This window comes from Manacus candei, unplaced genomic scaffold (assembly GCF_025592945.1).
Source record: "Manacus candei isolate 608988 ecotype Guabito, Panama unplaced genomic scaffold, ASM2559294v1 h1tg000028l, whole genome shotgun sequence".
NCBI classification, from domain to species: domain Eukaryota; kingdom Metazoa; phylum Chordata; class Aves; order Passeriformes; family Pipridae; genus Manacus; species Manacus candei.
In genome coordinates this window covers 44193055-44207823 of record NW_026138076.1, presented here as the reverse complement: position 1 = coordinate 44207823, position 14769 = coordinate 44193055, and the positions used below count along the sequence as shown (strand labels likewise).

General features: G+C 39.0%; 1 protein-coding gene across 3 annotated transcripts in view; it reads left to right on the top strand.

Moving 5' to 3' along the window:
* Positions 1 to 14769, top strand: part of PTPN13 (protein tyrosine phosphatase non-receptor type 13) — a 117742-nt gene that overhangs the window by 54781 nt on the left and 48192 nt on the right. For all 3 annotated transcript variants that reach the window (XM_051790894.1, XM_051790895.1, XM_051790893.1), the window contains exons 7-8: positions 3183 to 3746; positions 13490 to 13585. In XM_051790894.1, coding sequence (XP_051646854.1) covers positions 3183 to 3746; positions 13490 to 13585 — 660 coding nt within the window. The remainder of the gene's footprint in view (positions 1 to 3182; positions 3747 to 13489; positions 13586 to 14769) is intronic.

Below are 14769 nucleotides of genomic sequence, written 5' to 3'. Positions count from 1 at the left end.
GGCCAGCTGTAGATTCCTTTTGGTACTATGTTAAAATCTTATGCTGGCTACATAAGTCAATGTGGATATGAGTTAGACCTGGAGAGTGGAAGAGCAGTGTGGCAGTGTAATGCCTCCTGCTCTGCTTCCTGGTGGGACAGCTCACCTCCTGTCTCATCATGCAGTTAGCTGGTTGAGTGGCAAAGCTGTAGCAGTGAATACTTTCCTAGTCACTGCTGATGAGATAATGTTCATGGTGTTTGCTTTTCCTCCTGAGGAAGCCCCAGGTGGGTGGATGACTTGGACTTGGGGAATAATAGACGGCATTTCTTGCGTGTCAAGGCAAAGGAATTTGTGTCTTTTGCACCTCTGCATGAACTGGAAATAGTTTCTGTTACATCTGGTCTGAATGCTCCAAGTCCATGGAAACTACAGCTTTGGTGAGGAGGATGCTATAGCACTCTCAAGCACTCTCACTGAGAGCTGAGCTCTTCCACTGCAGTTCTCACCAGCACACAACAGATAGTTTTATGTCTCTGGGCTTGCTGTGGTGAGGATACCCACTGGTACTAAAATACAGCTGTGACTCTTTTCATTGGATGTGGTTGGATTAATTGCAGCAAGATAATGCTTCAATGTGAGGAGGCCTAAATGATCTTTTGAACCAGGAATGTTCTGAGTCATGACCGATGATGTACTGAGTAATCCTGAATGTATATCCTTGGTAGTATATTGGAGTTGCAGCTGTCTGCTTATTTTGGGCTTTTTTTTCTGCTTTGTTTGCCCTTGTTTTGTTCAATAAGGTTTCAGCATGTAAATACTTTCAGTGTTGCAGAAATGGTTGTTTGTTTTGGTTTTTTTTTAAATTTAAAAAAATATGTGAAAACTCTGTAGAGGAGGTTGTTTTGGTTTTATTCTGCCTAGAATTATCTTGGAACTCTCATCTCTGGGGAGGATTCTTGGAGCTCCTTTGGATTTGTGTTTTTGGTGATTATCTATAAAACTAAACTGCAGTGTTTAGTTTTTTGTCTCACAAATGAGTGAGTTAGAATCCTGTATAGGAATGTTTGTCCTTGGTGCATGCACATGAATGTGAAGTATGTGTTTGTGGAATGGATAATGTGCTGCTGCTTTAGATGGATAGTGGGAACTTCACAATGAACAGCTATTTTTAAAAGGCTTTTTTGTGTGTGTGAATATTATAGGTAGTTCACCAGCCTTAGGAGGATGTACAGTCTGAGAATAAGATAATAACATAATATTTACCTGACCACAAAGATAATTATGTTTAGTTTAGGATTAAAGCTATATTTGTAAAATGTATGTGTCAGATCCTTTTAGAAGATGAATTCATTCTCATCGGCAAAGTGGTTTTTTTTAATTGTCTTGGCTAGAGCGTGTGGGAACTGTGTAGTTTCTTACAGGACAATCTGAACCTGAACATTTTGCTGTCATGTATTTTGTTGGTAAGAATGAAGAAGTTGCTTGGTTGCATTTGGCTTTAGTCTTGCTTATTTTGATTGCTACTTAAATATCAAAGAAGTAGAAACTGAAAACTAGCAGCTCAGCCCAGCCCCTCTTCAAGTAGAGTATCAGAGTTGAAAGTTGTTTACACTTTTAAAAGCAGAAAGCTTTTAAAGCATTACTGACTACATTTACGAACATCCCTAAAACATTCTTTGAAATTCAGTTTGAAAGGATAACACTCTAGATAAAGATCATCAGGAGCCTGTTGTGCTGAGGGGGACAGTTCATTTCAGTCGACTTTGGAAGAGCAGCAGAAAGCACTATATAGCCGTTTTTTAAAGCAATAGATACAGCACAGTAACTTACTTTGAATGACTGCTTGCTTTTGCAGTATCTGCTGCTTCTTAGAGGATGAACATGGGAATATCACTGTATGGAGGGAGCTAGCTTTAAGGAAAATATCACATGCCATACTGACTCCACCTGGGTGAGCAGGCATTGCTTAGGCAACACAGCACAGAATATTTTTAGTTGGTTTTTCTATTCGAGACTATCACTGATAAAGTGGAGATTGCCACACTGATGCAGTGTGTATCCTGCAAATTGGAAAGTTTAGAATCCATAAGAATTTTTTCAGTGCACTTGATCAGTTGGAGATATGAGTAGATTATTGCCTATGTGATATCTACAACAGACGTGGGATTTTTGCCACTCTAATAATGAAGAAGCATTAAAAAATTTTAGTTTGCTAGCAGTTGGGTAGTCTTTAGGTTTTCTGTGAGATATTACTCTTATGGTTATAATCATAATCCTTTAACTTTGACCTCAGAAAGACTTAAGAACGTGAAAGGTAAACTTGCAGATTATCTGTTAATATTAAGAAATTTGATTATACTTACTGATGTTTGTAATTAGTTTTGTAAAATCAGGCTAAAATTTTATACCTGAGACATACATGATCATTAAAACTTCTCGATGACCATGAAATTATATTCTTCAGAGACTACATATTTCATTGGTATTATTCCACCTCTGACAGTTTCTTTTATTCTGGAAATAATTTATTAGTAAGGGAGAGGGAGAAGAGAGACTGTTCCTAAGTATTGGTGGATCTGTTTATTGATGAAAATGGAAGCTGCAGGTCCGTAGAGTCACTTTGATCTTGGAAGCTTGATTGGTTTTGTTTTAGGAATATTCTTTATCTGGAGATACTGTCATCACCAAAAATAGTCATTAGAGGAAGATCCAGGATTCTTATCATTCCTAAGTACACAATCATTCTTTTCTTACTACTGACGCTATTTCAAGGAATCTGTAAATCTATAGAACAAACCTGGACTTGTTATTGAAAACTGTAGGCGGTGTATTTGGGTGTGACAGGAATGGCTGATTTCAGTTTGATTATTAAGTAGTATTTTTGATGATAATCCAGACTATTTTAAAAATAGAACTAATGAGAAAACAGCTTCCAGCATGTATGTGATAGCTTGGAGTTTTTCTGTGTTAATACTGAATTATAGTAGGCCTTACATTTTTCTTGAGCACTTCAGAAATAAAAGAAATAAAATGCTCATCATATGAAGTAGTTGGAGTTCTGTCTTTGTTGACTGAGGCAGCCCTTTAAGTATATTTTGGATGACAAAATCAACACTAAAGTGTGTATTCAGTATACAGTTGTGTTGGACTACTGTGTATTAAGCAGAAAATTACATGTATGAAATGTCTCCTTATTCCAGGAAAAACATCGGCGACTGATGCACCTGATGAACACAGAGGTCACTTCTCTCAGCAGACCACACTTAACAAAGGACTTAGCAAGTCTATGGGATTTCTGTCCATTAGAGGAACACAAGACGAAGAAGAGTTTTTCCAGGGCATTTCTGCAGATTATAACTCAGGACAAGAAGATGTTTTCTGTCCTCACAGATGTAAAACCAGTGAGTTTGAGAAAAAAGGTCACCTTCATACAGATGTCCCTCCCAAAAGGAAAATATGGGCTTCTTCCACAGATTTGCTTTGCACTACTGACAAGGCAGCTGAGAGGAACCATGCTGGAGGCTCTCACAGGCACAGCCATCAGTGTGAAACATTTACAGTACGGACTTCTACTACTACTAGAAACAAGGAAGCAAGGTACTCTGATGGGAGCATAGCACTGGATGTCTTCGGACCACAAAAACTGGACCAAACGCGCCATGTGCCTGAGACATCAACTTCTGCAGCAATATCAAGTGCCTTTGACAGGATAAGAGAGAGACAGAAGAAGTTGCAGCTTCTGAGGGAAGCTATGAATGTAGAAGGTTGGTGAAGCTTTTTGATTTTCTAAATATTCCAGTCATCAAAAAAAGTGTTCATTGTGATAAAATTGAGTTCTCTTGTATCAGCTCTTGAAACTGCAGAGATCTTTGCTTGGTCTTTTTCACATAGTTGAAATCACTGAAGCATCTGTTGCCAATGAAGATAAATGTGCTAGCCCAGGTTGTTTACTCAGTTAGAATAGTTGATCTCTGTAAGTCAACCAGTATCAAGTTGATCAATTAAAATTAGAAAGAAAAACAAGTTGGTAACAGCCAGTTGTCAAATAATTTTCCTTGAAGGAAGATCCTCATCTCCAGCTATTAGCAATGAACTTATGCTCCAGAGGAAAGGCAGAATTTCATCTCCAGATCTCTCAGTTTTTGTGCTGTATAATTCCAGACTTAAGCCCTTAAATATGAATTTTTTAGAGGCCTCATGTTCAGGTCTTTACTTCAGTGGGAATACTTGACAACAAGTTCCATCAGTTCATGACAAGAATGCATGGGGAAAAAACAAGTCTTTGTAGTTGTTCTGTGAAACAACTTTCTTTTTTACAAGTTTTTTTTAATAAGTTCTGTGGAACTTATAAAATTATCTTTATGCATAACCCTGTAAGTGGAACTGCATGTTTTGTTTGTTTTGTAAATGTGATGTGATTTGCAGGGGTTGTAAGTTTGAGACAGTTGGATAGAAGCTAACAGCAGAGTTGGATCCTGCTTGTGCTGAGCAAAAAAGCATAACTTGGTCATGTAAGGTATATGGTATAAGAGCTGTATGTACAGAATTAAGTCAGTCATTTATTCAAAAATCCATACGCTTGAAAGCCCATGCCTGCCTGCCTGTTGTGTGTCAGAAGTAACTGTGTGAAAACACACCCTGCTTTGGCCTCCTTTTTCTGCCTGAGGTGTAAACACCTCCTTATTAAGGAGAGATGATAAAGCCTTTTGTCAAGGTTGAATTTCTAAAAATGCCTACTCATGCCCTTTGTGGCCACCTTGGGAGATGCTTGTACTGCAATTAGCATGGCAAGCCAGTTCTTTCCTGTGCATGTGAGCCTTTTGCTCCAGAAAGGAGGAGTGTTACTGGAGTGGCATAGGCAGTTTAAAAAGCTGCTGTGATTTCTGTGCAGCTGGAGTTCTTTAGTGCTGTCAAATTAGCATCTTCCGATGAGAGTTATGTTATAATGTGAAGGAATGAACGAAGGTGAAAGCAGCACTGTGGAGATAACATTGTTTATCTCTATAGGAGATGTCTGAGGTATAGGGGAAGGTTAGTTGGGTTTTGGTATAAGAGTCTGAAATCAAAGGGGACCATCTCAAGTATGTGAGTCAACTGGGATAGCTGGAGATAGGCAGCTGACAAAGTTTAGGAGGAGACCACTCCCAGTATTGGGAAAGCTCAATAACCTTGTTGTTCAGGAGTGCAGCTTTGTGCAGGTTTGTGTTGCACAAGAGCAAAACCAAAAGTGTGGCCAAACCCATTGATGAGCAATGGGTTTATCATTCTCATTCAAGCAGATTGGGAGATGGCAGAAAACAAAACATGCCCGTGCCTTGCAAACTGAGATAGGTCAGGTGTATGAAACTACTGGATTCATAAAGGGAATGGGTGAAAGTGCAGTCAAAGTAAACTGGGAACTGGGATTTAATAGTCACAGAAGCTGAGTGACAAATGGGTACACGGAAGATTGAGGCAATAGCTAATGACTCATTGCCCATCCTTCTGAATTCACAGTCACTACTTGATAGAAAAAAACAAAGATACTTTTGCAGCAGATAGCTGGGTTTCAGAGTTTTTTCTACTTTCAAGGAAGGTACATGTGTTTCGCTCTTGAATTGAAGTTAGGAGTGCATACTTTACTATTTTATTTTAGGCTCTCCATTGCTGGGGTGGTTTTGGTCAGTTAACTACTTAAAGAAAAGTCTGGGACCAGAACCTAGTTGTGAATATGAACTTTTAATGAGAGGCAGTTTAAAGTATATTTTAGTAAGATGGATGACAAATACTTTTTCACATAGAAGTTAGTTGCTCTTATGTTTTATAGGGCTTGAGAAGCCTGACTGGAAGTATCTGTTCTGCCTTAGTGAGCAGATTCATGAAAGTCTTAATACATGAAGTCTGTTAGTCTGTTAAGACTTCTTTCCCTTTCATTTTCCTTTTTTTGTTCCGTGTTTTACCATTCCTTATCTCACATTTTCTTTACAACAGACAAGTCCCTTGAGATCTTTCATAAAGAGTCATTTGCTAGTTTCATCTGTCAAAGAAATGAACAATACAGTTTTGAGTGTTTTTGTGCATTGCTGTTGTATGCAGTTTTGAAGCACTTAGTAGGTGGAAAGATAGGTCCCCGTGTCAGTGTCAAGTGTGTGTGGAATTGCTCTTCTGACATAAACCCAGCCTAACTGAGAGATATGAGCAACTGTGTGGAAAGCTGTGGTGTAAAATATGTCAACTGTCTTGATAAAGGTAGTGGCAGTTTCTTGGACAGTGCTTGTGATGCAAGAGTATCCTACTACCTACAGCTGGTGGTCACATAGCAGATAGGGGGGCACCAATAGAAGCAGTGGAAAGAAGTCCACAGAAAATGACAGCAAATACTGTTCTTTCTCTGTGTCTACAGCATGACTTCAAACAAAAGGGGTAAGGAAAGGAAAAACGGAGAAGGAGAATAAGTTATTTTGTAAGACCACGTAGTTTGGAGTGAGGGTTCAGTTCAGTTTGGAGGGGGAGGAATGAGCAAGGAGTCATGGTAAACAGGGTTATTTATGGTTGGCTGTAGTAGAAAGGACACAATCAGCCTTCTTTTTCGGAGGTCTGGGGGATATTTCCAGTTCACTTGAGCCCAGGTCTAGGTCACAGTTAAACCTGTGTAAATTGTATTAAGCCTCTGCTTTTGGCCGTAGGTTGTTTTTCTGTTTTGGAATTTGAAGTGACATTGGACTCTCTGTGGGTTGAACTTGGCCAGATAAAACTTCCCTCAAACTACAAAGGAATTTAAGTGACATGTGGCTTATTTTTCTTTAACTTATTTTGGGTTTAAGCTGGCAAACTTTTTTGTTATTTGTAAAACCTTAAGGAGCTGACTGCCTTGGAAAAAGAAAATGTTCTTATGCACAGGCTCTGGTTTGCCAAGCTTTCACTCAGAACAGATTTTTACAATCCAAATTATAAACTCATGAAAAAGCAGAGTTTATAGTGGAAAGAATGACAGAGCTTTAATTACAGCTGTGCTGTAGTACTTTGTAGTGAGCTGCAGACCATCTGAAGTGCACTATAATCTGCTGTCAGAACATCTCAGATTTAGCCTCGCAAGCCTTCCAAAGACAGTGTCATTGCAACTGCCTTGCTCTTGAACTTGCTGTTTTATATTAATCTGCTGTACAGTTTCAGGCTTGAGGTTGTTTATCTCTTGTCTGTTGAAGATGATTGTTTATGGTTAGGTGCTACTTAGCCAGATAGAGGCAAGGGAAAACCTGCTATTTGATTTCAGGTATAGACAATTCTGATCACTAAGAACAGACTCCAAAAGCATGTGTTAATCTTGCCAGGAGACGGGGGAGTAAGTTCTGCATCTTTGCTGTTTTGTTCACTCTTGCTTTGTTATGGAGGTTTTGTGAGATTAGACAGAATTATTTAGAGCTGTGAAGTTGTTAAGTGTTAAACCCAAGCAGTTTACCTTACCAGGAGAGCAGATTTTGTTTTTGTTGTTCTTTTGAAACTTGGGAATTGTTGCTTGGCACCGGCTGATAGTGTCCTGTTTCAGAGAGAAAATAACATTCTACCGTTTTCATTTTGCAAGCCTGCCTTGTCCCTCAAGAGCGTGAAAGTGTCATCTGTTCTCCCTTGCTCCAGCTTTCTTTGCCTTCTCCCCCACAAAACTGATTCCTTGTTTATCTCAGACCTACCTCCAAATGGCACAATAGTAAGGCCTTGTATGGTGGCCTTGTAAGAATCTCTCCTTTTGCTTAGGCAGCTCCCTCTACCCTTGTTTTGAGTGTATGCATAATTCAAAGTGAATGGGTTTATATGTTGAGTGAATGAGTATCTTTTTTTTTTTTTTTTTAAATTCAGATTTGTTTATGAGGATGTTGTAAATGAGATGCACGAGGTAGCAAGACATAAAGATTGCCTGTGTCCTGGTGGGATACAGGAGCACAGAACCAGTTAGGAGACTAGTAATGTAGTTGGCTGTGGGTTGAAATAGCAGACAGGGTGGAAAAAGATTTCAGGATACCAAAAAAGCTGATCTTGCTGAAGCTCTGGGATGCTGAATCCAGGAATGGGGGTAGTTTGGTAAAATTCTTAAGCCTTTGTTAAATGTTTTTGCAGTTGGGAACCAGGTGAATTCTAGAGCCTCAAGTTGTGTTTATTCCTCTTTTTACCTTTATTTTTTTCCCACTGAAATTATTAAGTCCTCAGGTTTTGGGTTTTTTTGTCCACTTATTGCTCTTGGTTCATACAGTCAGGAAGAAGAGGCAGTAATATTCCATTTTTCTAGAGGTGGGTCTCTGCCTCCTAAGTCTTCTGTGTGTTTTTCTTACAAAACCATTTTCATTAGCTACTTTGAAGACTCATCTGAACCCCATTTATAAAACTCCCATATTATGATAGCCTGTGTTTAGCTGGGAAAGTTACAGCTAAGGATACTCTAAATGCTTGGGTTTGAAAAACTCTCTTAGTTTGAAGTTGCATCTTTGAACAAGGAAAATTTCTGCAGGTAATCAGGCACCTGTTGGTAGCAAATTTATTCCAGCAAATTAAGCCCCAGAGATTTGAACTTGGGAGCCTCTGAAGAAGTGGGTTAAATGGAAGATTGGATTTAGGGCAGAAAAAGGAGTAGCAGCTTTACAAACTTACCACTGTAAATTCAATGAAGTGTGCATACCTTCTTTTTTGTCTTGAATTGAATGTACTCAGTTCATGTGTGGGCCATGGGAGTCATCCTCAATGGTACATCTGTTTGCATGTGAAAGCAAAGGAAGGTGCAGTTTGCACATGTCTCGGGATCATTGTGCTGCAGTATGATTTAAATTCAGTGGTGGCACAATGGATTCTCATGTGGTTGGTATGCCTGGTAAAGATAAGGTTCAGGTTGAACAGTATTCAGAAAACATACTAAGGAATCTAAAAGTTACTATTTCAGTTGGAAAACTTCAGTTGTTAATTTTACTGGGGTTACAGCAATTGGCTTTTCAGGGAAAAAGAAAGATGTTTGTGGGATTTCTCTAAAATATAAGTACTCTGGCATCAGCCACTATTATTTTGTTCTGAATTACATAGCTTAACATCAGGTAGTAAAACAGCTCTGACAGTTCTATAATTGCACAGCAGAATGGCATCCATTTTATCTCATCTGTTGAGCTTGCAGCAGCTCACACAGTCTGGGATTGTCAATTTTTAGTCAATTTTATCAGTTGGATAGAACATTTCAATTAAAACAAGCAAACAACTTTATGGTACAAACTCTCAGTTTGTACCTGTGTTCGTTTACATACCTTACCCTGGATGGCATGATCCAGATCCAGAAAAGAAGGGTGTCTTTCTGAGGACAGGACCCTGAGTTCTTTCCAAACCCTGGAGTTGTTGTGGTTAATCTTGCTGTTTTCCTTTTCAGCCTAGCACTAGAGGTGTGTGTTTTCTGCAGTTTTACAAGGCTGCTTTTCTCTCTATAGATTAGATCCTGCTAGGCCCTCTGCATCAGATGTCCATTAGGCTCCCTGGGGATTTGCCTGGATAGCTGGTGACTTGGGCTGCATGTGGAATACAGCTTTTTCATTTAGAACATGGGTGGTGGAAACCTTGGAGGTTAAAATGCTCCCCTGAGAGGCTTAATGGATCTGTTTCCTTTGACAGTTGTTGGATGTGAATCCTTACCAGGGGTTTGATCTGGATCTCTTGTGTTCTTCCTGTTAAACCTATGCAGCCTTGCGTAATTCAAGCTTTCTTATATGAAAAGAGGAAAAGGAAAATTGATTAAACTCTTGGGAAAGCATCAAGTCTTAGCCTCTCCTAAACAATAGTTAATGTGTTGTAAATGGTATTATGGTACACTCTCCTGTAATAGAGACACCCACCAGTAAACCTCAAAGGACACACACAAGAGCTCCCTCCCTGTCATGAAACTGCCGGTTTAGTTCTTCCACCTTCTCCGTGCAGCCAGTAATAATTCTGTAATGATGTGTATTTGAAAACCTGGCTATCTAATGTGACTCGTGTTCAGGATAATGAAATTCCAAGCTAAATGTAGTTCTCTGATTTCTGTTGAAGTTGGCTGAGGTGAGGCTTTCTGTAAATTACTTGTCTGGGCTTGCATGTCTCGCCTTGCGTAAATACTGTGTTTTGTTACTTTGTGCTGCATGAGGTGCCTGTGGGGTTGTGCTCTGCTGCTTTTGATAGGGAGTTTGAATAAAAACACCACTGCAGCACTAAGCAGCACAGAAACAGATTCTTCAAGTTGTAATGCTTCATTTACCTTTGCATTGTGGTGCTACCACGTGTTAACTTAGATTATTAGTACAAGTTTGATATATTTATTTTGAGTTACAGACTCTTAAAGCATGCTTAAACTCAGGTTTCATTTTCCACTGAAGTACGAAATGGTTCAAAGTACAGTAAGAGACTGTAATCTAAATACTGAAGTGTTAAGAAGGGTAACTGATAGAATTGGTTTTGCTACAATGTGTTTGATGTTTATGGAAGTTAAATCAATTCTGAAGTCTCTCTTCAGTCACCAGAAATTGAAGAAAACCCAAACAAACAAGAAACCAAGAGGACAAACCAAGGCCATTCAAAATTCCCAGGGAAAATTTCAAATATGGGAGACAGGTTGTTTTGTTGTTGTCTTTACCTTTTGTTGATATTGTCTTGCAGCTTCTTCCCAGCCAGACGGGTTAGAAGTTTGTCCTCATTTTTGAAAATTCTGTATCAAAAGCTTAACTTTAATTTGATCCCAGAATTGTAACTTTGTGACCCTTGAAAAAGCCAGTTCTTAATTAGAAGTTTAGCTTGGACGTGATCCAAGTGCCTTTTTTGAAGTTAAATCCTAATATAATATGTTAGAATTGAGGAGAACTTGCTGGAGGAGACGAGAGAGCATAAATTATTTGGGTAACTTTGTGAGCATTATAGATAAAATAGTCTCAATATTTACATTTTAATTGAGTATTTGCAGGTCTACAGTGCATATTCTGTTCATGCCCTAGAAAAGATTGTTTGGTTAAGAGGAAGTACAGTGTTGGGGGGATGTGTAGGAGGTGTACATAGACATAGACCAGCAACAAACTGGAAGGCAGTTACCAAAGAGAAGATGCCCCAGCAGCAAACAGTTCACATCTGTATATATTTTCTCTACACTGAGCAAAGTGAAGAAAAATCTAGAGCATTTACGTGGAATTTCAGGATGTAGCTTCCAAATTGCCTATAAACTTTGCTCGATAGTCATCAGTGCAACCCTGCATGGAAAGGTTGTACAATGCCTCCAGCAGATGAGAAGAATATGTTTGCTTGCATTACTGAGTTAAGTTGTATGGTCTTGGTTAGGGAGAAGGGTGTGACAAGACAGGAGTGTGGTCCTCTCCTTGTGAATGCTGGGATAATAGGTTTGAGCCTAGTTGGGACTTCGGTGGAGGTCTGTGAAGACAGTGAGATAAACAGTGATTGGAAATCTTTATTTATGTTTCTTGGCTCATGGACTTGCTCCTTGGCCTACAGCAGGACAGCAGCTCCTGCTAACAGGGAGTCAGGGGAAGTCAAACACCCTGCAGAGTCACGTATCACACCACCATGTACAAACACTTGTCTCATGTTTTAGCTGCCTATTTCTGTTTTACCACATTACTTTTTTTTTTTTTCTCCCCAAAATTTTAATGTCTTGGAGAACCAGAACGTAACCATAATTTCTGTGCAATTTGAGAAGCCTAGGCTGCTGACTAAGTGGAAAAAAATAAATCTGTTTAAAGTCTCATGTCATATTTTATTGTTCCCTTTCCATCATCTTGCTTCAAAGTCAGTTCAGTAGACTTGAAAAACCTACAGCTAATAAAACTACTGGGAAACAAGAGATCTGGTTCTAGTTAAATGTTTTGGTATTGTAGGCCCAGTATCATGTTTGGATTGATGCCTCACTTATAGGGCTGGGAGCAGTTTAAAAATAAATCTCCAAAAGCTACCCACTGAATTTGGTTTTTATTTCCCTTGTTAGGCAAGTAATTGCTAGACTGGGGGTAGATTTCTTTGTTGTAAAATCCAGAATGCTGAAAGTAGCCATTGTGAAAGATTGAAGCAACCTCACTGCTCCCACACCCCTCCACCAGTGAATTCTCTTCATCTTGCTGTAGATTAGTTTGCATATATGCAAACCATATTGCTCATTTCTGAGAGTAATGTGAAATGTTAATTGGGTTTTATGCTGCTAAACTGTGCAACTGGGGTGGGCTGCTGGGAGCTGTTGGTTTCATGGGTTCATTGGCAACTTTGCTTGCTTTTCCCAGTTTTCTTAAAGAATCCCTGCACAGCTCAAGTGAGCTGATCCTGGCTGTTGAGAAGGAAGGTTTTGAAAACAGATAGTCCAATGTGAACATGAACGAGTCTTCAGTCTTGTTCTACTGCATTATCTTATATCTTTTAATGCTTTTTTCCTATTTGGAATTTTCCCTGCTTCTGTATGAAGTCTGAGTAATATTGTTGACTAACTTGTTCTCTGACCTAACACAAGTTATGCTGCAGGTTTATTGTTCTCTCAGAATTTTTCACCAGGCGTTTTGTTTTCTGGATGTGGGAAGTTGGAACTTCCAATTTCCTTTTTGCAGCCTCCAGGCATACCTGCTCATGTATTCCCCATTTTGTATTCTTGCATTGTATGTTCCTTGCTATAGTGACTCACACTTGTTTTCACAGCAGTTACATGTGTTTTTCTCTTTATCATCACTTCTGTTTTCAAAAACATGAACTGTAGTCAGACCAGAAGCAACCTTCAACAGAGAAAGACACCAGAAGTTTTCTCTGACTTTGACAGTGAAGCATTGGTATTCTGAAGATTGCTTTGTGTTCTGCTTTTATGCACATTTTTTGCTTGTTTGTTGGCTTGTGCCAAAGTTCTGGGAGATTGTTGCAAATGTCAAGTACATGCCCCCTTCTGTGGAATCCTGTGCTCCAGTATGTTATTTTAATAATCCCCTGAGAGTAGGAAGTGAGACTGCTGTATTGATTTCTCATCACATCAGTTTAGCTGTTCTGGTTAATTAAATATCCTCTAGGGGTTTACTAATTGATTGTTAATCATATTTTGTGGATGTCAAAGATGAGCTGAATATTAATTTTCCAGTGCCTGCTTTGTCTGTGTGGATATTTTTCTTTTTTACATCATGAAGAAACCAGGCACCAAGTTATGGTAGTTGCTTTACACACTGGAGGTGCACGTGAAATGTTTATATCAGTTTTGTTTGCAGGAGGGATCAGTTTTCATCTTGGGTTTTGTTGGGGTTTTTAAAATATTAGTTTTAACTTCTAAGTGATGATGAGAGAGAAGTTCAGAGGAGGTGGCTCTGTTAGGATAGCCAAGAGGGGCCTGGCAGACCACAGAACCCTCAGACTACAGGAACAGGATGGAACTGCACAGCAGTGTTTGCTTTTAGACTCCATGGCCACAGATGGGCATTTTAACATGTTTTGAAAATATATTTAAAAATTTCAAACGTTCATTTGTGTTTGGTTTTTGCATTTCTGATACCCTGATTTAAACTTTCAGAGCCTTTGAGAAGGTACAAGTCTTATCACAGCGACGTTTATAGTACTTCAAGTGAAAGTCCATCTGTTATTTCTTCAGAACCAGATTTCAGGCAAGGTAAGACCTATGTTTAAAAAAGGGAAAAAAAACCCCACCAAACCAACCAAACAGACAAACAAAAAACCTAAAGAAAAAAGTTCAAGATGAAAAACAGACCCCAAAAGTATCAAGTTCAGTCTTTAGTAGGAGGCTTGATAATTACCACTGATACAAAGTTGTAAGATGATGTAATTACAACATTGTGTACAGATCAGCATAATTGTCAGTCTGTTCAGAAATGACTTTGACATTTAGCACTCTGGGAGGGAACTTGGTAGGAAAAGCTGGAAATGGTTAACTTTTTACTAGAGTGGTTTTTTTAAACTTCATGCTGTCTTCAGAGGCACAAAACCGATCAAGTTATAAGTGTACAATGACAGTAAATTTCAAAAGCTTTGGGACATACATGGTTTAATTATTTTTATATCAGTGAGTTTTGCTATGAGGGTTAAGTTTGTTGATAGTTTATATGCCAAGGATTTCAGTGTAATGCAAAAGTACTATGTATAGTACAGGCTGTTAGTATGATAAATTTAAGTAATTTCTATTAAATCAGTGGCTTGAAAAAGCAGTAAATGGTACAAAGTGTTGTTCGCTGATATATGGCAGGAAAAACCATCTTGGTGAATCATTATAAGTAATGGAGGCAAATCATGTCGTGAAAAATTAGTAAAGAAAACAATAGATAGGCAGCTAGAGTATAGCTGCACTGTATGTATTCTGTATGTACAGAATGCCAGCACAGCCTCCCTGTACTGACTGCTCTCTCAACCTTCTTTGGGGTTGTCTATCCTTCTGCTTACTGAGCCAGAAGCATAAGGAGCAGTAACAAGTATTGAGGCTCCTGTAATGCATTTCCCTTCACTTGCCATTTAGAACAGACTGCTTAGGTGTTCCAGTCCAAAGTCAACAACTCCTAAGTTTTACAGGCAAGATAAAGCTACTTTCTGGCTACCAGTAGTAGTATTTCTGAACTCAGTGAAATGACTGTCAAAAAGACCTATTTCGAAGTAAGTGCAGCTGTAATGTGTTCTGCAAGAGCTCTCCTGCCAGCTCTGTTTATTGGGGCTACAGTACAAGAGCAGTAGTTTGCAAAATCAAGCTCTAAGTGTAGCATCTCAGGTGCTGCTACAGGAAGATATGTCAGCAAAGAAGGTAACTACTATGAAGAGAATGGCAGGTTAGTATATTGCCAAAAGAAA